General features: G+C 41.2%; 1 protein-coding gene and 1 non-coding gene across 2 annotated transcripts in view; both read right to left on the bottom strand.

The window, feature by feature from the left end:
- Positions 1-7,508: 7,508 nt before the first annotated feature.
- CRLF3 (cytokine receptor like factor 3) overlaps positions 7,509-26,751 on the bottom strand; it is a 41,530-nt gene continuing 22,287 nt past the window's right edge. The window contains exons 7-8 of the mRNA NM_001192650.1: positions 9,288-9,400; positions 7,509-8,235 (exon numbers count right to left, since the gene is read on the bottom strand). Coding sequence (NP_001179579.1) covers positions 7,979-8,235; positions 9,288-9,400 — 370 coding nt within the window. The 3' untranslated portion in view covers positions 7,509-7,978. The remainder of the gene's footprint in view (positions 8,236-9,287; positions 9,401-26,751) is intronic.
- Positions 22,719-22,849, bottom strand: LOC112442816 (small nucleolar RNA SNORA30/SNORA37 family). Its single transcript, XR_003031108.1, has one exon. It is a non-coding gene; the product is annotated as a small nucleolar RNA SNORA30/SNORA37 family (small nucleolar RNA).

Genomic DNA, 26,751 nt, shown 5'->3' with positions numbered 1-26,751 from the left:
TATTCTGAGGTCAGTAGTTGAAATTAATTTAGAAGAATTGAGGAAAATGTTACCGAAGTGTTGACAGTTCCACTGTGCTTGCTTTATTTACAAGAAATAGCTTGCCTGGACACGTGTATTCTTTGAGATGAGCGCCCCTCTGGTTCCAAAGCTCACTCTGTGTTTCTTTAAGCACCTGCTTCCTTTTCATTAGACTGCTGAGTCAGTCTCACTAGCCTTAGTAGTGACTCATGGTCTTCATTGGTGTTCAGATAATTGTTACATAAACTGAAGGCCTTATATGCCATGCTAACTAAGCATTTGGATTTCAGGCAGTAAGAAGTATTTGGAGATTTACTGTACAGACGTGACACAAACCAGTCTGTGTCATAGGTGAGCTGTGGCTCCAAGAATCTGGGAGGGAAGAAGCTCTCCACAGGGAGAAGCACAGGGATGCTGCGGGAGTCCTCCAGGTGAGATACCCAACTAAATAACAGAATTCTGCCCATTGTGAAGTAAGTGCCCAAGAAGTAACCATGGTGTTTCAGTGTGCAGAAATGAACTAATCAGCAGTGACAACGCCAAGGGAAGAAGAGTTTCATAAAGGAAGCCGTTCTGTAACAGAAAATGAGTTTAAAACAGCAACTTTAAGGGTTAAATAACAGAAAACAGGTTTGAGGAGTTTACTGTTAATAAATGGAAAATGAGTCGGAGAAGTTTATCATGAATACGTGGGAAATAGGGCCATCGAAAGAGGGAAACAGGCAGAGATTGGGGAGAGTGGATAGGAAGGTTGAGCCTGCAGACTATGGAAGACACAGAGGACACCAAAGATACACATTGCCAGAAAAGGAAAGAATGAGATCAAGAACACAGGTGGATTCAGCTTGCTAAAGATGAAAGAGTGCTGATAATACTGTTGGGTAAAAAATGGAGAAGTGGGTACTCATGACATTTCTGGTGGGGAAATAAGCTAGTACAACCTCTACAGAGTAATTTGGTACTTACCATTAAAATTATAATGCATTTAACCTTTGCCCCAGCAATTTTATCTTCAGGAATTTAATCCAACATAAACTGGGGCACATGTAAATTGACAAACTGACCACTGTTGAGCAGATTAGAAAGGTACAGAAAAGTTTCTAGAATACTTCCATTTTTAACAAGATTTGAAAAGAATATGTGCCCATATTTGCTTGGGTGAAGAATATGACTAAATGGATACACAAAAGCAACTGCTGTCAGAAAAGATGTCTGGGCGAAAGGATAGGAAGGAGGCTGTTGCTGTGCAGTTTTTAAATCTAAATGTACTGCCTGTTTTCCGTAGTTCTTACATTTTAAAAAGCTGAAAAAGAGGGATGGTTTCTCACTGGGAACCAGGTATAATGGATAAGTTGTTAACAAGGATTTGGAACACAGTCAATTGGTATTAAGTCAAACAGGTGCTGTAAAAAATAGTCTGAAAGCTGTATTTATTTTTTTGTTAATCTAAATAGTATGTCACTCCAAGGAAAGCAGAGATGCATGTTTTATTAACTATACCAGTACCATATTAAAATGGATCATTGATGGTTCCCAGTTGTTGACTGTATAGATCACAACAAACTGGAAAATTCTTAAAGAGACAGGAATACCAGAGAAATCTGTATGCAGGTCAAGAAGCAACAGTTAGAACTGGACATGGAACAACAGACTGGTTCCAAATGGGGAAAGGAGTACATCAAGGCTGTATACTGTCACCCTGCTTATTTAACTTACATGCAGAGTACATCATGCAAAATGCTGGGCTGGATGAAGCACAGGCTGGAATCAAGATTGCAAGGAGAAATATCAGTAACCTCAGATGACAATAACCTATATCAATAACCTACGCAGATGACACTGGCAGAAAGCGAAGAATTACTAAAGTGCCTCTTGATGCAAGTGAAAGAGGGGAGTGAAAAAGTTGGCTTAAAGCTCAACATTCAGAAAACAAAGATCATGGCATCTGGTCCCATCCTTTCGTGGGAAATAGATGGGGAAACAGTGGAAACAGTGTCAGACTTTATTTTGGGGGGCTCCAAAATCACTGCAGATGGTGACTGCAGCCATAAAAGACACTTGCTCCTTGGAAGAAAAGTTACGACCAACTAGACGGCATATTAAAAAGCAGAGACATTACTTTCCCGACAAAAGGTCCATCTAGTCAAAGCTATGGTTTTTCCAGTAGTCCTGTACAGATGTGAGAGTTGAACTATAAAGAAAGCTGAGAGCCGAAGAATTGATGGTTTTGAACTGTGGTGTTGGAGACTCTTGAGAGTCCCTTGGACAGCAAGGAGATCCAACCAGTCAATCCTAAAGGAAATCAGTCCTGAATATTCACTAGAAGGACTGATGCTGAAGCTGAAACTCCAATACTTTGGCCACCTGATGCAAAGAACTGACTGGAAAAGACCCTGATTCTGGGAAAGATTGAAGGCAGGAGAAGAAGGGAACAACAGAGGATGAAATGGTTGGATGGCATCACCAACGTGATGGACATGGGTTTGAGTAAACTCTGGGAATTGGTAATGGACAGGGAAGCCGGTGTGCTGCAGTCCATGGGGTCACAAAAAGTCGGACACAACTGAGCGACTGAACTGAACTGAGTTGTTGACAGCATAAAAACCATACTTTTCCTGCCTGATTGGAATTCACTATCTTTCCAGTCTTCACCTCTCAGTATGCAATCTCCCCTCCAACCAGGTAGGGTACCAGAGTACAGCATGGTACACACCATGCACCCTGTTCTCCATACACAGTCTACAATCCAATTTCTGGAGCACCTTCTGTTTCTATGTACTATTTGTACAAGTGTAAGTGGTTTTTATACAGAGGTAAAAATTCACTCAAGTATATTCTTAGACAAACATAAGATTGTTACTTAAATGTCACATGGATGAATCACATAAAGCTGCTTTTAGAGAACAGGGTGTATATCTCCCAAACTACTGTATTTAATCGGTTGTCTTTTCCCATTTCTGACTACCATCCTATCCACCCACATGGCAGAACTTTACCAGTGGCCACCTACAGGTACACCATCTCCTGGAATCCTATTTCTGTCCATGCTACTCCATCCCTTTTCAGAGCCCTAATAGCTTCTACCTCTTTGGTAGCACACTCCCACTCCAGCCGTTCAGTCATTCATCTGTAGACATGTGCCAGGACTTATCCCAAGTACTGGGAATGAGCTGAGTAAGACTCATGTTTCAAGGATTCTCCCAGTTCTCACGGATCAAAACTAAGGTCACTTCTTTTTCCTAAACAACCATGCACCTCTTCGCTAGACTTACTGCTCATTACTCCAGAGAAGCGGTGAAGCTACACAGGTCACAGAATGAAAGCTTTTTCTATTTTGAGACAAACCTATGAATCACCTAGAACAAGGACCTAGAATGTAACTTAACTCCCTTATTCACTAATTCAACTAAGATTTTCTTCCGAGTGGATTCTGTCCAAATGATCCCCATTTCTCTTATTTGGGGAAAGCGGGGAGCTGGCTCTTCTGTGAGGCCCTGAAGGGAAAGGACCACGGTTGCCATGCCATTAATTAGGCTCACGGAGCCTTATTTATTCCTTAGATACTTCCTGGGCACCTATAATGGCCTTTGCCTTAGTTAAGTGTGAGGATACAAAGATGAAGAAGCCAGACATTGTTCTTGTCCTCGTGAATCTTGAATTCCAGAGAGGGTGACATTCGTTCATGTTTTAGTAAGCCAGGTTAATAAGCTAAACGTCTCATCTCAAACTGGTGCCCCAGGGACATAGGGCAGTGTGGACACAGAGGAGCGTGGCAGAAGAACTGAGAGTCCACAGGCCTAGATTTGAATGCCAACTCCAGGGCCTTTGCAGCTCCAAAACTCAGTTACTTGACAACACTGAGTTTGTTTCTTCAACTGTAAAATGGGATCAAAATCCCTCCTTCAATAGGCTGGGAGGTGGGAGGGAGGGATTCAAGAGGGAGGGGACATATGTATACCCACAGCTGATTCACGTTAATATATGGCAGAAACCAACACAAACTTGGAAAGCAATTATCCTCCAATTAAAAATACATTTAAAAAATAACAACTATAGCAATAGACCGCCCCCCCCCCCCCCCCGCCCCTGGTCTCACAAAAAAAAGTGCCTCCTTCAACATGGGATCTAGACAGTAACCTGCTCTTGGTTAACATCACTGTTTCCTTCCCTACAACCTTACAGTTTTGTCAACTTCAATCCTCAGCTCCCACGGCTGAGGAAAAATCACACGCTTGCTCCTTCTTCCACAAGCTATATATTTTAAGACCCTGGAGAAGTCTTCTGAGATTACATTAACAAAGTCTTAATTTTCTACAGAACTGCAAGCTTTCTAACACTGCCTTAGGTAAGACTAATGAATAGAAGTGACAGAAAGGTCACTTCATTTGATCAACAATAAATTCCATGAAAGAAAGTCTTTTGTGAGAGATTAGTTTTATTTTGCCGAATATGGTTTTTGTCTTTTAAGATGAAAAGTACTGTTCTTAGTTCAGAAGTACTTATCAGATACCCACATATCAGGAAATGTTGGGTAGGAAGTACGTCCCAGACTTTTGGATTTCATAGACCTGTAATATATATTCAAAAATTTTTTGGCATTTTGTCAGGATTTACAAACAAACCCAGCAAACCAGACATCTACTGTCACTTTAATTTTACAGAAGGACACAGTATAAAAAGAGCAAGAAACTTAAATTTCAGAATAAAGGATAGTCTTCCAAAGAGAACAAATTTAGATTTACCAAAAAAAATCACCGAGACTGGACTTTTAGTTACTTTGGAGTGGTTACTCCCAAATCTGCCTTCATAATAATAATTTCATTTCTTAAAAAATGTGAGCTCCACTAATACCAATTGAATCAGAATTTCTGCTATTTTTAAAAGCTCTCCAGGAAATTCTAATGTGAGGCCAGGGTTGAGAATAACTTGCTATAGAAGATACAAAAACTCAAGGAATTTATAATCTAGTGGGTTTAAAGCAGGTATTAGAAACTCATATACCTACAGGGTCAGCTGTCAAATGAGCTACGTAGCTGAGTGTTATACCAAAACCAAACTAGGAAGACAGAACAAAGCAGGGGTCCCCAACCTCTGGGATCTAATACACGATGACCTGAGGTGCAGCTTGTAGAATAGCAGAAATAAAGTGCACAAAAAATATAACGTGCTTGAATCATCCCAAAACCACTGCCCCCAACAGGCCGTGAAAAATTGTCTTCCGTGAAACCAGTCCCTGATGCCAAAAAGGTAGGGGACCGCTGGAATAAAGAGAAGATACTACAGTTTTCCAAAGAGGAAAAACATACAACATACAAATGAACAGGCACCAGAAGGGCATTAGTTTTCCTGGGAGACCACAGAGCAGTGCATTCAAATTCTGAGAGGGAATGACCGCCAACCTAGAATTCTTTATGAGTCACAGTCAAAGGTAGGATTGAATAAAGAGATTTTCAGCTTTCTATCTCAAAAAATTTACCTCTTGGGCACCCTTTCTCAGCAAATGGAGGAAGTGCTCCACTAAGGTTAAGGAATAATCCGAGAGAAAGACAGGACACTGAGTGGAGCTGACACTGGTTGATTCATACACGTGTGGAAAGTTCTGAACCTGTTTAGGAGATACCTCAGTGAGTGCGTTACTGTCAACAGTTGTCACAATAGTTTGTTGTCAATAACTGAATAAATTTCACTCCTTGAACTAAATCTTCCATATTTAACCGAGGAGCTAGATGCTTACTCTGCTCCCCTCTACAGGGAAAGCCCTCTGAAGAGATGTATTTACCCTTCATCCCTACTTACTCTTTTTTGTTTTGATACTAAAATCTATTATATAGCTTCAGAATTTATGCTTCTGACAAGATGGAATAGCATAATTTTCCCACTCCTCCTGCTGAGGAAAACTAAAAACTATGGGGAAAAATATAATAAAACAAACACAAGAAGACTGACGGACGACCAAGCACCTCAAAACTCAAGGAACTCCACACTGTGCTTTCTTAAGGTTTTCGTCGTGTATCCCAGACTTGGGGGCAAAAGATGCCGCCAACATGGAAATGTCGACAGACAAAAAAGCCCCAACAAAAACCTGCTCTCTGCCGCCAAGGGACCAGGAAAGGGGCAGCCTAGCAAGACAAACTAATGGCCAACAACCACTCCAGCCAAACACCATCATCCGTGTTGAATGGTGGTGGCCCACAAAAGGACATGTCCACATCAGAACCTATGGCAGCAATTTTATTTGGAAAAAGGGTCTTTGCAGCTATAAGTAAAATAAAGACTTGGAGATGAGATCATCCTGGATTATTTGAGTGGGTACTAAATCCAAGACAAATGTCCTTATAAGAGACAAAAGGAGGGAACTCCCTCGAGGTCCAGTGGTTAGGACTTGGTGTTTTCACTGCCATGGGCCTGGGTTCAATCCCTGGTTGGGGAACTAAGATCCTGCAAGCCTCACAGGGCAGTTGGGGAAAAAAAAAAAAAAGCCCAAGGGAGAAGGCCATGGGAAGACAGAGACAGAGACTGTAGTTACAATGCCTGTGGCCACCAGTAACTCCAAGGATGCTCCCCTAGACCCTCTGGAAGGAGTACAGTCTTGACAATACACATCTTATGTATGTGTACATAACTTATTTATTACTATTATATATACACACACACAGTTAAAAGTGAAGATGACTTTTCTCCCTCTACTTAAAAGATTAAATCTGAATTAATTAAATCTCATGAAAGAAAAAAAAAATACACACACATACCTTTTACTTTTTTATTTTTGTTTCAGATAGTTGGACGAGGCATCTACATTCTAGCACATCTTCTTAATCACTAAACAAGTGAAAAACAGCTTACTTATATATAAAAAGGCAATGGGAAAAGGTCATGATTGTCTAATAGGGAACTGGAATCCCCCAATAAATTATCTTACAAAAATATCAAACTTGCTTTTCCACTTTTCTACTCTTAAAAATGGAAAAAAAAAAAAAAATTCACATTAAAGAGAAAAGATCTTAGGCTGGTAAATAGCAAGTTAAGATAATCATGTTTACATCCAAGTCCTTCAAATAAATATTTTAAACAAATTTGTTTCCCAAAAAATAGGTCAAGTATTTAGCCTACACTTGTTTGGTCCACTAAAAGACCACTCATGAACTGGATTGCAACTCAGACCCCATCAAGAGCGACATGCGAGTCACTAGGCTGGATACGCACCGGTGCCTATTTCAAACGTGGGACATAGCTATTAATAACACTGCTGTGCATACTACTTCCGTAAGTAGTTTTACCCTGTAAAACCCCTCAAACCTAACTGGGAATGGAGCTGCAAGGAAAGAACAAAAGAAAACACTTTGCCTGTTGTAGACATTTGCTCAGTAATTTTTAAAACTTATCACACTTTTGGGACTTAAAGATTACTGAACATGAGATAAAATTCAATACTGCTTACAAATCCCTGAAGATGAAGAGCATATGCAACACTCCTGTGGAGAACACACAAGGGAGTGTCCGTCACAGCGTACATTATGGCATATTCTGCCTGGTCTAGTCCTGGCTTTTCATTCTAAAGTCTTAAATGGCCTTGGATCTTTAAAAGATGGAGACTTAATAAAAAATGATGTTATGTTGCATTTTTCTGTTCTTACAACCAACTTTAGAAGTACAGTGGAAGGGTTCATAGGGCTTTCTGTATCTCCTCATACTTTAAAAGCCAGTTTGATTTTTATTGTAATGTCATATTCCAATTAACACTATACTAAAAAATAAAATGGACTGCATTGCGACGGTTTTGTCTACCATATTCATGCCTCTTATTGCTGAGATAGTCCAAAAGATATCCCGTAAATAATTTCTGTTTCCAATGGCTTAACTGAGAGATGAATTTAACCATTTTTTAAACCAATGACAACTGGGCTGAGAGGAAAGCTATGTGAAACCCCTGCACACCCAAAGCCAATCATAGGCAAACCTAGAACACCAGCACTTTCCACCCAGGATAGAAAAATGAGCATCCAAAGTAAAGAGAACCACAAGACTGATCGAGTAACCAATCAAACACCACTTCTCTGTTATTTGAGCTAATAGTCACTCGAAGCTTGAAGTTTCCGCCTTCGTTATTATTGGTGGATCCTAGAGTCACAGCTTCAACGTCAAATGTGACAGTGGACCCAGAAGTAACTGCGGGCAACTGATTAGTCATTTCTTTTCCATTTACAAAAACTGCACCTAAAATGTTAAGGTAAAGAGTCATTGACATGTGAGCAGCAACTAAGAATGGAAACAAGATGCTAGATTATTGGTAATGCAGCTAATTTCCTAATTAAAGAAAACATTTTGGAATGCCAACTGGTCAAAGATAATGCAGTTAAATATGTTCATTAACCCCACATTCCCAAGGCAGAAGGAAAAGTTAAAGCTTTAATAACGTTTTAGGCTTCTGGTCCAGGGTTCCACTCTTTTAAAAGAGACCATGAGTTTCCTTCCTGTGGAATAGCAGGACTGTTTCACATGGAATACATAAGGATCCTGTCTACCGACTGTTTGACCCACACCATAAAATATTAACACATCTTGGTAGTGATTTTTAAGTGTGATCACTGTGAAGTAAGGGACCAAAGAACACTATAGATGTAAACTCTCCTCATTTCCCTAACCTATGCTGAATTTATCTTCTCTATGTTGAATTCAGATGACTTAGGCACACGGAATCCAGGAGTAAACTGCCTGGCAAAAAATCTCAGCTCAATCACCTCCACACTAAGTGACTTTAGGCCAGCTACTTCAGCCCCAGCTTCTCTGTGGCTTTTCTCATCTACCGTGTGCTGGGTGTGCCCACTCAGCGCTGGGCGTGCTCCTTTCCAGCTCTTTGCGACACCATGGACTGTAGCCACCAGGCTCCTCTGTCCATGGAACTTCCCAGGCAAGAATACTTGGAGTAGGTTGCCATTTCCGCCTCCAGGGAATCTTCCCAACCCAGGGATCGAACCTGCGTCTCCTGCATTGTCAGGCAGATTCTTTACCACTGAGCCACCTAGGAAGCCCTTTCATCAACTACAAAATGGATATAATGCTACTCCTCACTTCAAAAAGGTGTTAAAGATTAAATAAGGTATTTTTAAAGGGTATAGAATAATGCCTGGTATGAAGCAGTCACATAGATATGTCATTAAGACCTAAATTTTTTCATCTTCTGGTATAAACGTGTGATACTGATTCAAATCTTATTATAGTAAATTATACATTTCAAAGAGAATGGCAGTTATTTTCTCCTTACTTACCATTTGTACTAATGCATACTGCTTGATCCCGCTGCAGGGAGTCATATCCATTCTGTTTTTCTGCACACACTCCTATACTGTCTCTTCTGTCTGGTTGTCCCACAGTTTCAACTCTGTCAACGGGGCAGAAAAATCTTTTAAATATTTTTTTAATGTGATCTCTACTAGTTGCTAAGCATAACAAGAGCAATTTCATCACGATTACTCTTAAGAATAGCTAACAATAATTTAGCACTTCTTAAATTCCAGGTCCTGTTCTGAAAACTTTGTGTCCGTATATCTTATCTATAAATCTTCTCATTCAGTTCGTTTTTAACAATCCATGATGTAGGCACTGTTATTATCATACCCAGTTTATACATGAGTAAACTCAGACACAAAAGAAAAAATAAGGTTTAAGAAAAAGGGAAAATAAACTGATCTGATCACTGAGCTGAGTGGTGGAGCTAGGACACGAACTCAGGCATTCTGACTTCAGAGTCCATGTTACCTGTTTAAGGCTATGACAGCATATTTCAGCTCTATGTTCTGGTTCTAGACATATAGAAAATGTGTCATATTTGCTATTATAACGAATGTGATCATCACTTAAACTTTTATTAGGAGAGTCTATGTAATGACTACTGTTTACCAAGCATTTAAAAATAGACATTATCCCTCTTTTAAAACAGAGGATAATATGGTTATGGACATATTCTGGCTGGAGAACTTCATACATAGTAAGTTGAAGCATTTCCTTTTGCGTCTAAGTCTCAAACAACATGTCATCATGTACTTAGATATAATGGTCAACCCACATCCCGATGACCGGGGTCATCTTTCTCTCCATTCCAGAAAGCTAGACTTTGCAAGGACAGAAAAAGAAAAATGAGTGAGGGGCAGCACGTAGCTTTTGAGGGAAGACGTGGTTACTGATACCCAGAGTGGCCTCAAGATGTCTTTCCTTGTGAAGTGGCAAACATGGAGTCCATAATAAACATGTGGGTGGGTTTCTGAAGTCATTTCATTTCTAAACCAGCAGTATAAAGAAGGAGGAGAATGACGCCAGCCATACGACAGCATAGTTAAGTCCTAGGACTCATTCTACCATGGGGACACACACTTTCTAAATGATATACAGACCAAAATACCTTTAGGAGAGTTCCAGAATTCAGTTAAAAAGTCCCAAAGGAGCACACAGCTGAGAACAGCTGCACTGAACTGGGTGAGAAGAGTAATTTCACTTGCCTCATGTCAACCCCTCTTCCAAGCTACCACAGCTCAGAACCAGGCAAGAACAGCCCAGCTCCTGACTTTTCCTTCAGAAAAGACACACAGGAATGGAGTGTACATCCAACATTCCAGCTCCTTGGAGGGTTTCCCAGAGGACTGGTTTCTGTCATGTCTCATTTGGTGCACTGAAGGAACTGGCATAGCATGGATGCCTGAATGCTGCCAAGAAAAGTGAGGGGTGGCAGCCTGCAGCCAGTGCTGCAGGGAGGGAGAAGAGCAAGACATCCTTCTGGTGTGCTATCTTTCCACAGGCCAGCTCAAGGGAATGGTATCTGTCTCATTCCCTTGTCGGGAGCCAGCATACTCTGGATGTCTGGGGGCCACTGGGTCCAAGGGAGTGAAGGCACCCTGCGGCTGCAGGACGTGCAGTACCACAAACTGGCACCAGAGGGAGCAAGAGATTACGAGCGCCTGAAAAGCCAGCAAGGCTCTAATTGAGAAACTGCACACACAAACTCAAGGGAAGTCCATTTACCAGGAAGATAGAACAATTATAAATATATACGCACCCAACATCAGAGCACTTAAATATATGCAGCAAAAAATGACAGAACTGAAGGGGAAAACAGTTACACAATAATAGAAGATTTCAATACTCTACTTCAATAGTGGATAGAATATCCAGACAGAAGATCAGTAAGGAGTAGGGGATCTGAGTAACACCGTAAATGATACGGACACTCCTCCCAAAAGCAGACTATACATTCTTCTCAAGCATACAAGGAACGTTCTCCAGGATACAGCACACAGTAGGTCACAAAATAAGTCACACCGAATTCAGGAAGACTGAAATTACACCGTGTTTATTTTCTGACCACAACGGAATGAAACTATAAATTAATGGCAGAAGGGAAACTAGAAAGCTCACGAATATGTGGAAATTAACAAACTTTTGAACAGCCAACGGATCAAAGACAAAATCAAAACGAAAATTAGAAAATGTCCTGATACAAATGAAAACAAAACCAAAACATATAGGATGCAGCAAAAGCACTGAAGAGCAAAGTTGACAGACACATACATCTAAAAAGATACCAGGGACTTTCCTGCTGGTTCAGTGGTTAAAGCCTCTCATTTCCAATGCAGGGGACATGGACTCGATCCCTGGTCAGGGTACGAACACCCCACATACCATGTGGGGCAACCAAAAAAAAGTTTGTGTTTTTTTTTTAAATCCAATTTCCAAAAAATTAAAATAAAAATTTTTTAAAATATCAGAAAACAACTTACATCTCAAAGAACAAAAAAGAACTAAGACTTAAGTTAGGAGAAGAAAGGAAATAATAATATATTAGAGCAGGAACAAACAATATAGAGACTAGAAAAACAACAGAAAAACATCAACAAAACTAAGAGTTGTTTTTTTGAAATGACTGACAAAGTTGACAGATTCAGCTAGATTAAGATAAAGAAAGACAAGATACAAAGTCAGAAATGAAAGAGGAGACATTACAACTGATACCATAGAAATTGAACAGATTATAAGAAACGCATAAACAAAATATACCAAGAAATTGGATAATTTAGAAGAAATGGGTAAATTTCTACAAATATACAACCTACCAAGAATGAATCATAAACACACAGCAAATCTGAACAGACTTATAACTAGAAAGGAGACTGGATCAGTAATCAAAAATGTACCAAGACTATCAGTAAACAGCAGCCCTGGACCAAAGAGCCTCACTGGTGAATTCTACCAAATGATTAAACAATAAATACAATCCTTCTTAAAGTCTTCAAAAACACTAAAGAGGAGGGAATAGTCAACTACAAACTGGCACTCGCCAAGGGCAGTTGCCATCTACCTCTACAAGGAATTAAATCATGTGCTGCTGCAGCTGCTGATTTTCAACACCCGTGAAAGGGGTTCAGGGAGGACAGCAGGAACGAGGCATGCTGTGCTCAGGGGAAAACTGGCAGGACAGGTCTTCAGGCAATTAGATATTTTCAGAAGCAGATTTTATGAGCCCAATTCTTGTATCTCCTCATACCTAGAAAAGCACTAAAATCCTTTACGATGATGACTGTTCTTCCTGACTAGCAGAAACCTTCTGCAAAAAAAAAAAAAGCGCTTGATTGCATGTATTCCCCTTTCACCAAAATCATACACACTGACCTTTCCCCACTGCCTCTTTGGAGCAGTTTCTCGGAGCTACCTGAAATGCTATTTCCCAGGCTATAGTCCTCATTTTGCCTCAAATAAAACTTATTTTGCAATTCTCATGTTGTGCAATTTTGGGTTTTTTTTGGTCGACATTTCCAAACTTACAAGGTTAAAATTATCCTGAAACCAAAGTCAGAGGAAGACACTGCAAGAAAAGAAAACTTCAGGCCAACAACTCTGATGACTGACTACAGATGTAAAAATCCTAAATAAAGTACTAGCACTGTTGGTGAGAATGTAAATTGGTCCAGCTACTCTGTAAAACAGAATGGAGGTTCCTCACAAAACTAAAAATAGAGCCACCACATGATCCAGCAATCCCACTCTTGGGCATATATCCAAAAGAATTCAAGGCACTGAGAGGAACACAACAGTACTTCTATAGTGTTCCCGCTAAAGATACACAACCTGAATCTTAACATTTAGGAAACACCAGAAAAACCCAAAATGAGGGATCGTCTATAAAATAACTGACCTGTGCTCTTAAAAAATGCCAATATCATACAATTGAAAAGAGAGAAACTGTTCCAGGTTAATAGACGCTAAAGAGAGACTTCCCTGGTGGCCCAGTGCATAAGAATCTGCCTGCCAACACAGGTGACATGGGTTCAATACCCGGTATGGGAAGACTCTACATGCCTCTGAGCAGCTAAGACCCTGCGCCACGACTACTGAGCCCAAGTGCCGCAACTGTCCAAGCCTGTGAGCCTAGAGCCTGTGTTCCGCTCGACAAGCTACCACAATGAGAGGCGCAGGCACCTCAGGGAAGAGCAGCCCCCGCTCCCTGCAACCAGAGAAAGCGTGCCACAGCAACGAAGAACAAGCACAGCCAAGAATGAATAAATAACTCAAAAAAAGAAAGCAAGAATCTGCCTGCCAGTGCAGGGGACATGAGTTCAATCCCTGGTCCAGGAAGATCTCACATGCTGCAGAGCAACTGAGAGCACCCAGAGCCTGTGCTCAGCAACGAGAGAAGCCATCCAACGAGAAGCCCGGGAACCGAAACCAAGGGGGCCCCCTGCTCTCTGCAACGAGAAAGGCCGCTCGAAGCAGCAAAGACCCAGCACAACCAAGAGTAAATAAATAAATGAGGCTAAAGGGACATAACAAATGAATATCACACAGGATCCAAGATCTTTTTCTTTTCCGCAAAGAACGTTAATTGGGACAACTAAATCTAGTAAGCTCTATAGGTTAGATAATAGTGTATCAATGTTAACTTTATGATTTTTATGATCTCTTTTTATGAAATACTCACTGAAAATGATTTGGGAAAAAAAAAAGAAAATGATGAAGCAAATGTAGTATTGCGGAGTCTGGGTGAAGGCTATTCGGGGATTCTTTGTACTATTCTTGCAATTCTTCTGTGAATCTGAAAAATCATGTTTATAAAGATTTTAAAAACACACAAATCAGGGACTTCCTTGGTGGTCCAGTGACTATGACTCTCTGCTCCCAATGCAGGGGGTGCCCAGGTTCAGTCCCTGGTCAGGAAACTACATCCCACATGCCACAGCTAAGAGTTTGCATGCTGCAACCAAGACCTGACACAGCCAACTGAATAAATAAAAATAAGTATTTTTTAAAATCAAAACAAAAAAACAAAAACTCACAGAACACTATATGGATAAATATATATATTATATACATATATATATATAGAGAGAGAGATGAATGTGAGGAACACAAGATACTTCAATTTTATCCCTAACATCTCTAATATTATTTCTCTAAAAAATAAAAACATGCTAATATTATCACTAATAGATGGAGGATAGTAATTATTCGTTTTAGTATTGCCTAATGAAGAATTTGGCTTGCCTTAATGCCTGGAAACAATCTCGAAACCACTAGAATGTTCCAAGTGACAGTAGTGTGTCTTCATTACTCATGGTGGGCATCTCAGATCCACCATGCTAATGAGGTGCTCCAGGTGGGTCCCTAGATAGTTTGTGCTAACATGACGACTCAGGACAGGAACAAGTCAAACATATGATCACAGGGTTGAGGCTCTGAGCAAAGAGATGTCAGTCCAATCTCCCAGATGTGTGTGTGTGTGTGTGTGTGTGTGCTCAGTTGTGTCTGACTCTTTGCAAACCTGTGGACTATAGCCCGTCAGGTTCTGCTGTCCATGGGATTTTCCAGGCAAGAACATTGTGTTGGTTACCATTTCCTTTTCTGGGGGATCTTCCCAAGTCAGGGATTGAACCTGGGTCTCCTGCAATCAATAAAATCCCAATAAAAACTCTGGACACTAAAGGCTGAGTGAGCATTCCTGCTTTGTAATACTCTGAGTATTGTTATTGCAAAGTCTTGCATCCCTGAAATGTATGCTTTGGTCTGGAACCCCTCACATCTCGCCCTGTGAGTCCCTCTCTCTGGCAGGTTCTGATGTGTATCCTCCTGCTATATTAACACTGTTATCATAAGTGAAGTGCTTTCCTGAGTTCTGTGAGTCATGCCAGCAAATTATAAAACCTGAGCGTGGTCATGGAAACCTTGGAATTTGTAGCCACCTATGTAGTTAGAAGTGAGGATGGGCCCTGGGGACCCCTGAGCTTGCAACTGGTATCTTTTAGTGCACTGTGCTCTCACTTGAGTTTGGCCAGCTTATTTCAAATGTACATTTTTTCCTGTGATTAAACTTCTTAAATGAATAATTAACTCAAATTTTCTTGAAATAAAGTATGAGTTAAAACTCAAAAGCAGGAAGTTGCTGCATAGCACAGGAAGCTCAACCCAGTGCTCTGTGGCAGCCTAGAGGGGTGGGATGGGGAGGGAGGTGGGCAGGAGGGGACATAGGTATACTTATGGCTGACTCATGATGACGTATGACAGAAACCAACACAACACTGTAAACCAATTATCTTCCAATTAAAAAAAAAGAAACTCAAAGCAGTAAGAAAAAAAACATCTTGGGAAGAAAGGAAAAAAAAACTCTTAATTTGAATAAATCGCAAAACTGTTCCTAGAAACATTCTGCATGAAAACAGCATTTGATAAACAACACAAGGCTGCCATTAAAAGCTTACAAAAATTTCTTTGAATATAAAATGAACCATGAAAATAAAGAGCTAATTTTCCTGAAACCCAGAATTATTTTCATAGCTCACTAAGAAACAGAATGTAAATTTAGCATCTTTGAATATTTTTTCGGGGTGGGGGGGCATACCACACAGCTTGCAGGATCTTAGTTCCCCAGCCAGCAAATGAATCTGGATCCCCAGAACGGAAAGCACTGCATTCTAACCACCGGACTTTCAGGGATTCCTAACATTTTTGAATTTTTAAGTTGCAAGACAAGTAATCAGGACATCATATCCTAAAAAAACTATCTGAATGGTTCTCTCACACAAACAAGTCCTATTAAAAAAAAAACAAAACTTTCCTATAAATCATCCAAATATAAAAAGTATATAAAAAAGACAAATGGCATATAAAATAATTGATGGCAGGGTACAGTGACCTCAGAGATACAATTAACTTAAAAAATCAACTTATGTACAAATTAGCAGGAAGGCATCCACTGCACAGAATCATGTAGAAAGTTGCAGAGGATAATTGTTCTCAAAGATAGAGTATTCTGAGAAAGAACATGGTTCAGAACAAAAAGCAGCAAGGTTGACAGCAAAAAGAACGCTAAACCTATTACTCCGCACTTTGGCTAACTGGGAAAAGCCTCAGAACCTCACATTTCCTTCTTCCCACAGTGGACACCTGGAGCAAAGGTCCAAAAATCCAGTTGTTTGGATAATATATCCAAATATATTATGGAAAGTATCCAACTTTATGATAAATATAAGAAAGAGAAGAAGAATATTATCATGGCCTATAGCTACAGGTTAAAACAGTAACACTTAAGACTGACAAGGATGCAGCAACAGCAGTCAGGACCCTCACACACTGCTGGGAAGACTGCAAGGACTTCCAGGAACACAGCCAGCTGGCCTGTGTGTCACCAACGGGAATCTAGCCCAAGGAACAAATAAGCCATATGTTAACAAAGAGGGTCAAGGCACAGCTTGACTTGTCAGGGGAAAAAAAAGAGAAAAGGGATGTCTTATCAAGTCATGGAAGACAAGGATTTTTTTATATAGAAATATATTCCTTACTATACAAATACTAAAATAGCTTTTATCCTCTCTTAAAATAAAACTGATTATCTTATTATTATTGTAAAAATTGAAAATCTTCCAACAAAGAAACTCCTAGGATGGTGAATTCACTGGTGAATTCTACCAAACATTTAAGGAACAATGCCAATTCTCACAGACAGTTCTGAGAAATAAAAGAGGAAGAATGATTTCCCATCTCACTCTATGAGGCTGGCAATTACCCTGATACCAAACACACTGTAAGAAAAGAGACAGATATCTCTCTTGTGAAGAGATGTAAAAATCCTCAAAAAATTAATAAAAGCTAAATTTACAGCAATATATACAAAAGAAGAACACATAGTCAAGTAGGGCTTCTCATGGGAATGCAAAGCTGATCCAGTATTTAAAAATCTATCGCTGTCATCATATCAACAGAAGACAAACCATATTATCTGATTAGTTACATAAAGATAATATGACAAAATTAAACATCCATTTATAGATAAAGCTCTCAGCAAAGTAAGAATAGAAGGAAACTTCCTTAACCCGATAGAGGGTATCCACAAAAAACTTACAGCTGGCATCATACTAGCACCTTATTCCTAGATCTGGAATGAGACAAGGATGTCTACTTTCAGCGCTGCTGCTCAGAATTACACTTCCTAGCATGTGTAGTAAGACAAGAAAAAAAATGACAAAACACTGATGGAAGGCATTTTTTAAAAAATTAAATGAAGATGGGAATTTCCTGGTGGTCCAGTGGTTAGGACTCTGCCCTTTCACAGCTGCGGGACTTTGATCCCTGTTCGAGGAACCAAGATCCCACAGGCCAAGCAGTACTGTCGGAGGGGAAAAAAAAAACCTAAAAAGGGTGACTTTCAGATTTATATACCTGAGTTCTCTTCACCGGTGGCTGAGACGGTGAAAAAAAATCTGCCTGCAATGCAGGAGAAGACCTGGGTTCGATCCCTAGGTCGGGAAGATCCCCTGGAGGAGGAAATGGCAACCCACTCCAGTATTCTTGCCTGGAGAATTCCATGGACAGAGGAGCTCTCGTCAAAGGCTGCTTACAGACCACTGTCCACTGTCACCAAAAGACACAGCCCCTGCTTCGTAAAGTGATGCACTCTGACTGCCCTGGAGATTTGTTACACCTTTTCTCTCTGCTTCCTCAGGAACACTCAAGCACTGTTCTTTCCTGGCCTTGTTCATAGTCTTGTGGGGTCTTCTTTTGGGACTGAATATCTGGAGATTCTGAGGTTGGCCAGCAAATATCATGACTTCCTGCCTAGTTGTGTTTTTATGAAGTCTTTACAGCTAATTTGGAATTTGAGTTTTCTGTATTACTTAGTTCTATTGAAAAAGCACTTCTGGGTTCCCCCACCTCTTTCATTCCTCCAAAAAGTTTCCAGAAGTGGAAAAAATTCAGAACTAAGGTACTGCTATGCATCTACTCGAGAAGGCAATGGCACCCCACTCCAGTACTCTTGCCTGGAAAATCCCATGGACAGAGGAGCCTGGCAGGCTACAGTCCATGGGGTCGCCAAGAGAAGGACATGACTTAGCGACTAAACCACCATGTTAAAACCTCTGAAGTTGGACTTCCCTGGCAGTCCAGTGGTTAAGACCCACACCTCCAATGCAAGGAGTACACGTTCGATCCTTGGTCAGAGAACAAAGATCCCACATGTTGCACAGTGCAGACAAAAAAAAAAAACTAAAAAAAAAAAAACCTCTCACTAGTATCTTCAGCCTGGTCTTCTCCACTTAACTCCACACTTGTATATTCACTGTCCACTCCACATCTTCACTTAAATGTCTTATAAGGAAATTAATTTGTGAAAGAACAAACTGATATTCACCCAGAAACAGGTTCCTCAAAAGGCCTCACCTACTTCAGTAAATGACAATTCTACCCTAAGTTACTTACTCCGAAAACCCGGAGGTTACACTTTTCTCATACCCTACAACCACTTGTCAATAAATCCTGTCAGTGCTTCCTTCAAAATAAACCCAGATTCTGACCACTTATCACTAACTTCTGGTCCAGGTTGAGCTGTCAACAAGATTAACCCTTTAATGCTGAGCGCAGCTTTTCCCTCATTTCTGGTTAACATTTTTGCCCCTCCTCTCCAGCCTCCTAACTGGTCTCCAGGCCTTCACCACTTTCCAGACTTCTTTCCACCCAGCAGCCAAAACCACCTGTAAAACGCACATCAGATCACCTCATTCATCTGCTCAATGTCCTCCAATGGCTTCCTGTCACATTCTAGGTCCAAGCGGAGAGAGACCTACGGGGCTGGACTGCCAGGATCTGAATCTCAGGATAACTATAAGAATCTGTACACGGAACTCCCTGGTGGTCCAGTGGTTAGGACTCCACGCTTCCACTGCAAGAGGCACAGGTTCCATCTCTGGTTAAGATCCCACATGCCTCACTGCCGGGGACCAGCCCCGGCTGATCCAGGGTATTCGAAGGAGAGACGGCATAGGCGAGGATCAGGATACAATAGCTTCAATTAGATATTAATTAAAGATATAAAGAGTAATAGGATGAGGATAGCTCAGTAGGAAAATTCAGTGGAGAAAAGAGGCTGAGTGGCTTGGTTTACACGGGAGACCAATAAAACTTTAAGACAAGAAGCTTGCACCACTTACGTAGGCCACAGGCGTCCTTCCATTCTCCCGAAGGAGAGGAGACACTGAGGCCTCCCCGGTCGGATCTTAGAAGCCCAGGCATAATTAGTAAGCATGGTGGGTTCCGCGCTCCAGATGGAGACTCAGCCAGAGTGGGAGAGAGAGCGACATGGGGAGACCAGTATTTCGAGAAACTGATCCCCATTCTTTATTTTCCATGGTCTACTTTTATACACTGAGATGTTATGCAAAAGTCACGCGGGGTCAGCAGTCCTGACTTTTATCAAAGTCAGGTGCTTCATACAAATGTATACAGAGGTCTTAGGGGTGTTACATCATCTTCTGGCCAGGGGGGCCTGCTGACAATTTACGACCCTCTCCTTGTGACAGCAGTCAATCAACCAGGACACTTATTTCTCCAGGGCTGATTATTCTCAAAACAGACGCCACCCAAATAAAGTTACATTCCTACAGGGTGAGGGTGTAGTGGGTTTTAGTTAAGGAAAGAATTTACTTAGCCTAAGGTCTAACGTGATTAATATCAAAGGTTAATTCTATATATTCATTAATGTGTGTAAGGGCAGGGGATATGGAGACTTAGCAACAAACATTGGCTCAACAAATGAAAAACCCTTCACCAACACAATTTCTAATTAGCCCACTATACTTATAGTTTTCTAACTTCTCTAAAGAACCTGTTTTTAGAGGGTTTAAAGCATCTCGTGCCTCTCACGGTTGGGAGGCTGTGAGCAATCACATGTGGCCGGACGAGCCTGTCAGGCAGGCTAGAGAACCTTCAGAGGAGTTTGTAGGTTAAAACACTCATCACGCCCAGGAATTATTATTAACTGGAGCTCTAGGTTAACTCCTTCTCCGAAAGAGGTGGTGGGGGACAGCCCCCCGTAAAGTCAGAGGTGTAGGTAAGAGCACAAAGTAGTAAAGTAGGCAGGCTCTGGTTATGGGGGTAGACGCTCGAGGATTTCCAGGGGGACTCCTGAGGCTCGATCCCGCCTTTGCGTATGTCGAGCCTCCTTCCTCATGACCTTTGTCACGGGCGGAGTATCTCACTCTGGCCCCCAACACCTCACGGTATGAATCCCCCCCAAAAGAATCTGTACAACCTCAGGCAGGTGGTTTAATCTTTTTACACCTCAGTTTCCTCATCTATATAACATTTCTACCTCCTGAGCATGTAATGAGGATTTATAGACATTAACTCATTAAATTCTTCAGAACTAAGAATATCCTACTTTTCTGGGGCTCTCTCTATGTGCCTGTCTCTATTAACTCCATTTATACCAATTACTTCCTGTTCTCCATATTTTCCCTCCTCCATATCTTTGGTTCTTGCTTTATTTCCCTACCTGAACTGTCCTTTCTAACTCTGAGATAAAGCCTTCATCACCCCCTCATCTAGAAGTAAATTTCCCTTCCCCTATATCTCACAGCATTCAGGATTTTTTTTTTTTAAGGTTTGACTGTCTAATCATATTTTTTTTAATGGTGCTACGGTGCTACCAGTTTCTTTATTTTTAGCCACGCTGAACGGCATGTGGGATCTTAGTTCCCTGACCAGGGATCGAACCCATACCCTCTGCAACGGAAGCATTGGAAGTGCATAGTCTTAGCCACGGAACCACCAGGGAAGTTCCTCAGAATCTCTCTTATCCTAACTTATAAACTATTAGCCAAAGGTTCTTGTTTTTTCTTTTTTTAAAAACTTTGCATTCCCAACCATACCAAATAGTGTAAATACCATCAGAGTGGAATAAGCGTTGAATGAAATGGTCAGCATCATTCAGAAAGACCTCAGGTGAGCAAGAGAACTGTCCTTACATTTTAGAAAAGCAGTTTCAGACAGAGATATGGATAGGAAAAAAGTATAAGAAATATTCCTCAGATTATCTGTAAGGAATGGTTATAACTCCTTGTGAACATCCCAAAGCAGATATGATTCTATGATTTCATGTCATCCTCTCTCTACAAACAAACTAAAAACTACAGAATCCTTAGTCTACTTAGGAACCACCTGTCTTATCTCATCCAAGTCTATAATAAAAGGTCTGTGGGGAAAACTTCTGTCTGACAACATATCCCACACCTGTAATAAGACACAAGCTTCACCCGGAAAGAACTACACATCAAGCCTCCAGAGGGGATCACTCTAACAAAACAGAAAACACCAGCAAAGCTGTATTCACCTGGGACAGGGCACTGTCTCAATAAAAGAAGAAAGCGATAAGGTTTCAAAGACCCTATAGTTAAATTAACTTCCTAATCCTAGTAGAGATTATGCCCAGCTGGGATTTTACCAGATAAAATTATATTAGACTGAGATTTTTGTTTTTTTACGATATGAAGAGGTAGTAATTAGTATTAAAGATACACTTGGTAATGACAGAGACCAAGCTTGTACAGAAAAATAGAGATCTCCTCCAGCTTAAATTCATTTAGCAAAGGTAATGCTAATGTTCAAACAAGGCAAGCATTAAACCAAATGCACATATTCCAAGAAACCCCTTTCTAACAGCTACCAACCATGGCATTTCTAAGAGAAAGCCCCCAAATTCATTGATATTTCCTCCATCAAGCAGCAGAGTCTAGGGACTTCCCCTGGTGGTCCAGCAGTTAAGACTCTGCACTTCCACTGTGGGGGGTGAGTCTGAGTGCTGGTCAAGGAAGGTCAACCAAAACAACAACAAAAAAGCAGGCTCTAAGGATCTCCCTGACGGTCCAGTAGTTAAGACTGGGCAGCGGGCATGGGTTTGATCCCTGGTTGGGGAACTAAGATCCCACTTGTTTCAAGGCACGGCAAAAAATATCAATAAATAAGGCAGGGTCTACGTCTCCTCCCTGGGATCTGGACTCTGTGAGCAGTTGAGCAACAAAGCATGGCAGAAGTGATGCTGGGTTAGTCTCCAGGCTCGACCTTAAGAAGCTCTCAGTTTCTATTTCCTACCTCTTGGGATGCTGATTCTTGGAACCCAGCCAGCAGGCTATGAGCAGGCACAGGCAGTCCACAGAGAGGCCCCAGGAGCCAGAATCAACCTGCCAGCCATGTCAACAGGTCATCTTGGAAGTCGATCCACCATCCTTGGTCAAACCACCCCAGCTGACTCCGCATAAGCAGAGATGAGTTGTCCTTGCCATACTCTGCGAACTGTAGTTTCCTGAGCTAAATAAGTGACTAGAGTTGTTTAAGTTTGGGGGTGGCTTGTTACACAACAATAAGTAACTGGAACATAACTTCCCCCCTCGTCCCGTCCCATTGATTGACAGTCGCCACTGACACAGTCCCAGGGCAAGGATATAATCAAGGGTTGTCAATTTCAGTACCAGCTACCAAAACCTGGCCACACTGCCTAGGGGAGGACCTGTGAAAGTGCTAGTGGAACTTTACTTTTTGATGTTCTTGGTAGAAAAAAGTTAACAAAAAATAGCCAGCTGATTTACCACTCGATTTACCACGTTATGTTACTTGTGAAAGGCAGGGTAGCACAGTGGTTAAGAGCACAGACTGGGGTGAGACGCTCAGGATTTAAATATTGATGAGTCAGTCTCTCTCTGCTCTCATTTCCTCATGGGGAAAGAAGAAGACAGTACCCTCCGAGGCTACCAGGATAAGGAAGGCTGTTAAAAGGAAGATTTTTTTTTTAATTAATTTATTTAATTGGAGGATAATTTCTTCACAATATTGTGGTTGTTTTAGCCATACATCAACATGAATCAGCCACGTGTACAATATGTCCCCCCACCCTGAACCCCACTCCCTCCCCACCCCATCCCTCTGGGTTGTCCCAGAGCACCAGCTTTGAGTGCCCTGCTTCATGCATCGAACTTGCACTGGTCACCTATTTTACATACGGTAATGCGCATGTTTCAATGCTATTCTCTTAAATTATCCCACCCTCACCTTCTCCCACATAGTCCAAAAGTCTGTTCTTTACACATCTGTGTCTCTTTTGCTGCCTTGCATATAGGATCGTCATGACCGTCTTTCTAAATTCCATATTTTTTTTTTTTTTTTTTTTACAGCACAGCATACGGGATCTTAGTTCCCAATCAGGGACGTACTGGAGCCCCCTGCAGTGGAAGCATAGAGTCTTAACTACTGGACTGCCAGGGAAGTCCCTGTTTTTTTTTTTTTTTTTTAATAAATATATATGTATTAGAGAACCAAAATCAGCTTCTATTACTCACATGGCAACGTCGTCAAGTGCTGCAACAATACCCACACTCCAAGGTCAACTTTAGCCACACTTCCCTCCAAACTGAAAAAGCCCGGTAGGGAGGAGAACATACAAGCTTACACCACCACCTCCTCTCCAAACACTATCCAGGCTCAGAAAGCTCATTATAGATGGACTCAGTAGTATCCAACTCTTTGTCACTCCATGGGCTGTACCCTGCCAGGCTCTTCTGTCCATGGAATTTTCCAGGCAAGAATATTTGTTGTTGTTTCCTCCTTCAGGGGACCTTCCAGACCCAGGGATCAAATTCCCATCTCCTAAATGGGCAGGTGGATTCTTTTACCACTGAGTCACCTGGGATGCCCTCATTATAGGCAACAATTGCAAAAAATAAAGTTTAAAAAATTAAGCGCTTCGCCAAACATTTACAGCAACAGTGGAAGACTACTCTCCCTCTGGGCTTCCTTGGCATTGGGCAAAGCAAGGCTATTTGCAACAATAGGGCATAAGCTGACTATGACAATGCTTACAGGAGAAATGAGGATTACAAAGTTCCTTTATTCACAAGTAACCAAGAATTATTAAATAATTTTCTGAACTAAGACAAAAGTCTCACCATCAAAGAAAATTTTCTTCTTCCCAGATATGCTCTTATAAAAATGAGATTTCTCAATATCCCAGATTCTTTACTTAATATTAAACTACCAATGCATAGAATATATTCTCAGGGCTCAAGTCTGAGTAACAGTGATATTCTGAGATATTTCTACACACTTTACAGATCAGCAAATATTTTATCAGGCTAAGGGAAGCTAAAGAAAGGAGGTGGTAGAGAAGAGACAGTAAAAATATGGTTTAAAAAATAGTATAATCGGGAAATTTTAGAAGCAAGGGAAGGCAGGAATATTCAAGACAGGAAGTCAGGGAGTGGCCGGGAAGGAGGGGACCCGGGCATCACCTGAGGCTGGGCTGGAGAGACTGTTAAGAGCTGGCCAGTAACAGGTTTCTTTGACATCAGCAGCTCGAAGCATTTCAGAAACTTCAGCATAGACTGGGTTGAGCCACAGGACAGGGCCTGCAGGAGTATAATCACCCCTCTGACTATGAAGTCCTTAAAAAACTAGATAAAGTTTACCTTTATTCAAGTAGGCCTATCTGCCTGCGCCCTCCCCCCAAACACAAGACGGTGCCCCCAACACAAACACACCATTCACATCTTCTGCCGTCATGGCCAATGACCAGCATTACTTTAAACAACAAAAGAAAACATTTTCAATCCACATTCAAAGGAAAAATGACAAAAATGCAAAGGTCTGACTAAGGTAACACTGAGCTTAACTGTCAGTTAATCACCTGCCAAGAGGGGCCCAGTCAAGCACCTTTGGAGGAGGAAGGAGGAGCTAATGGGTTAGGCCAACTAAGTGTCAGGCCACAGGCTGCAGAAAGGAGGTGGATGTAAATCAATGTGTAATTTCTAATGTCGTAACCTAAAAACATTTATTGAATGACTTAAGAAATAAACCTAAGTAGGTCATCTATTGGCCAGGTTCCCCTGGGTTCACAGAGGAAGAAGTTACCGGCAGAAGAGCATCCGATCACCATCACCAAGCGAGAAAAGTCACAGAAGACGGGAAAAGAAGAGAGCTAAGGATATGGAGAAACTGTACATTTCCACACTCTGGCATGAAAAAGACTAACAAGAAGCAATATTGCTGTTTGTTGTTTAGTCGCTAAGTCGTGTCCGACTCTGCAACCCCATGGACTGTAGCCTGCCAGGCTCCTCTATCCATGGGATTTCCCAGGCAAGAACACTGGAGTGGGTAGCCATTTCCTTCTCCAGGGGATCTTCACAACCCAGGGATCGAATTCAAGTCTCCTACATTGGCAGGAGAATTATTTTCCTGCCACAGGGAAGCCCAAGAAGCAATAAAGACCAGTGTTAAAATCATGGGACCCAGACTGACTGGGTTCAAATCCTAGCTTTGCCATTTACTAGTTGTGTGACCCTGGGTAAGTGACTGGACTTCCTTGTGCCTCAGTATCTTCATCCATAAAATGGGTAACTAAACCTATTTCATTGGGTTATGAGAAGCAATAAGTGAAGTGCTTAGAATAGCACCTGGCACATGGTAAATGCAACTTAAAACTGCAATATTACACTGATTATTATTCTTATTATGAGCTGAGATATCTGGCCTGAACCTATTAACTCAGGAAGCCCTGTCATTATACAGAAGTCCCTTCTGCTCAGAAGACTCACTAATGGGAATATCTCTATCAACAAGGGACATAAGCAGAGAAGAGATTTGTTAGTTCAGAAAACTGATTACCCGGGGAATAACTAAGTCGATGTTAGGTACTAGACTCCTTACTTCTCTGTCAGTATTTTTCTGGTTATTAAGTCATTCTTTCATTGTAACGTAAGGGGCAAGGGGAGGTGTCAGAAATGAGACAAAGCATAAACTAGTGCATTCTGATCATGCTGACGGTTCAAATGACTTGGCTGGTGGAGAACATGGCAACATTAGCTTAGAGAAAACTTTCAGATACTCTCCATGCCTTATACAAGAGACTGAGAACAAGAGCAACCCGGAACAAGCATTCACAATAAAATCCCACGATTCTCACGACTTAAAACCTAGAGGAGAGCTTGCTACACTGAGGGGTGTATGGTGAACATCAGGCAAGCTTTACTTTCCTCAATCAAAACTGGGCTTTGGTTCTCAGGAAAAGTTATTTAGAAACAGGACTACAGAGAATGTATCTCAGCAAACATGAAAACAAGGAAAAGGGAATTTTTCTAAGGCAGGGAGCAATGGGTGAAGAAACAGAAAATAACTGGTGGCAGGAGAGGCTTGTTTTCCACTTTATTTTACAAAGACTAAACATATATACCACATGTAATACACACAGTACGTTTCCTTAGGCTGTCTTTCACTGAAACCTGCTCTTTTGGATTCACAAAGGAAAAAAAAAATTGGGGACCTCTGAATTTTTAAGATGGACTTTTGAGAGATATTCTGTTTATCTCTATTTACCAGGAGGAAAGAAGACCTAAACACCATGGTGCACTATGTTATCAAGCAAAGGAAGGCATTTTA

The sequence above is a fragment of the Bos taurus genome, chromosome 19 (genome assembly GCF_002263795.3).
Source record: "Bos taurus isolate L1 Dominette 01449 registration number 42190680 breed Hereford chromosome 19, ARS-UCD2.0, whole genome shotgun sequence".
Classification (NCBI taxonomy): Eukaryota; Metazoa; Chordata; class Mammalia; order Artiodactyla; family Bovidae; genus Bos; species Bos taurus.
Note: the sequence above shows the minus strand (reverse complement) of the source record. Positions and strands in the feature narration are given on the sequence as shown.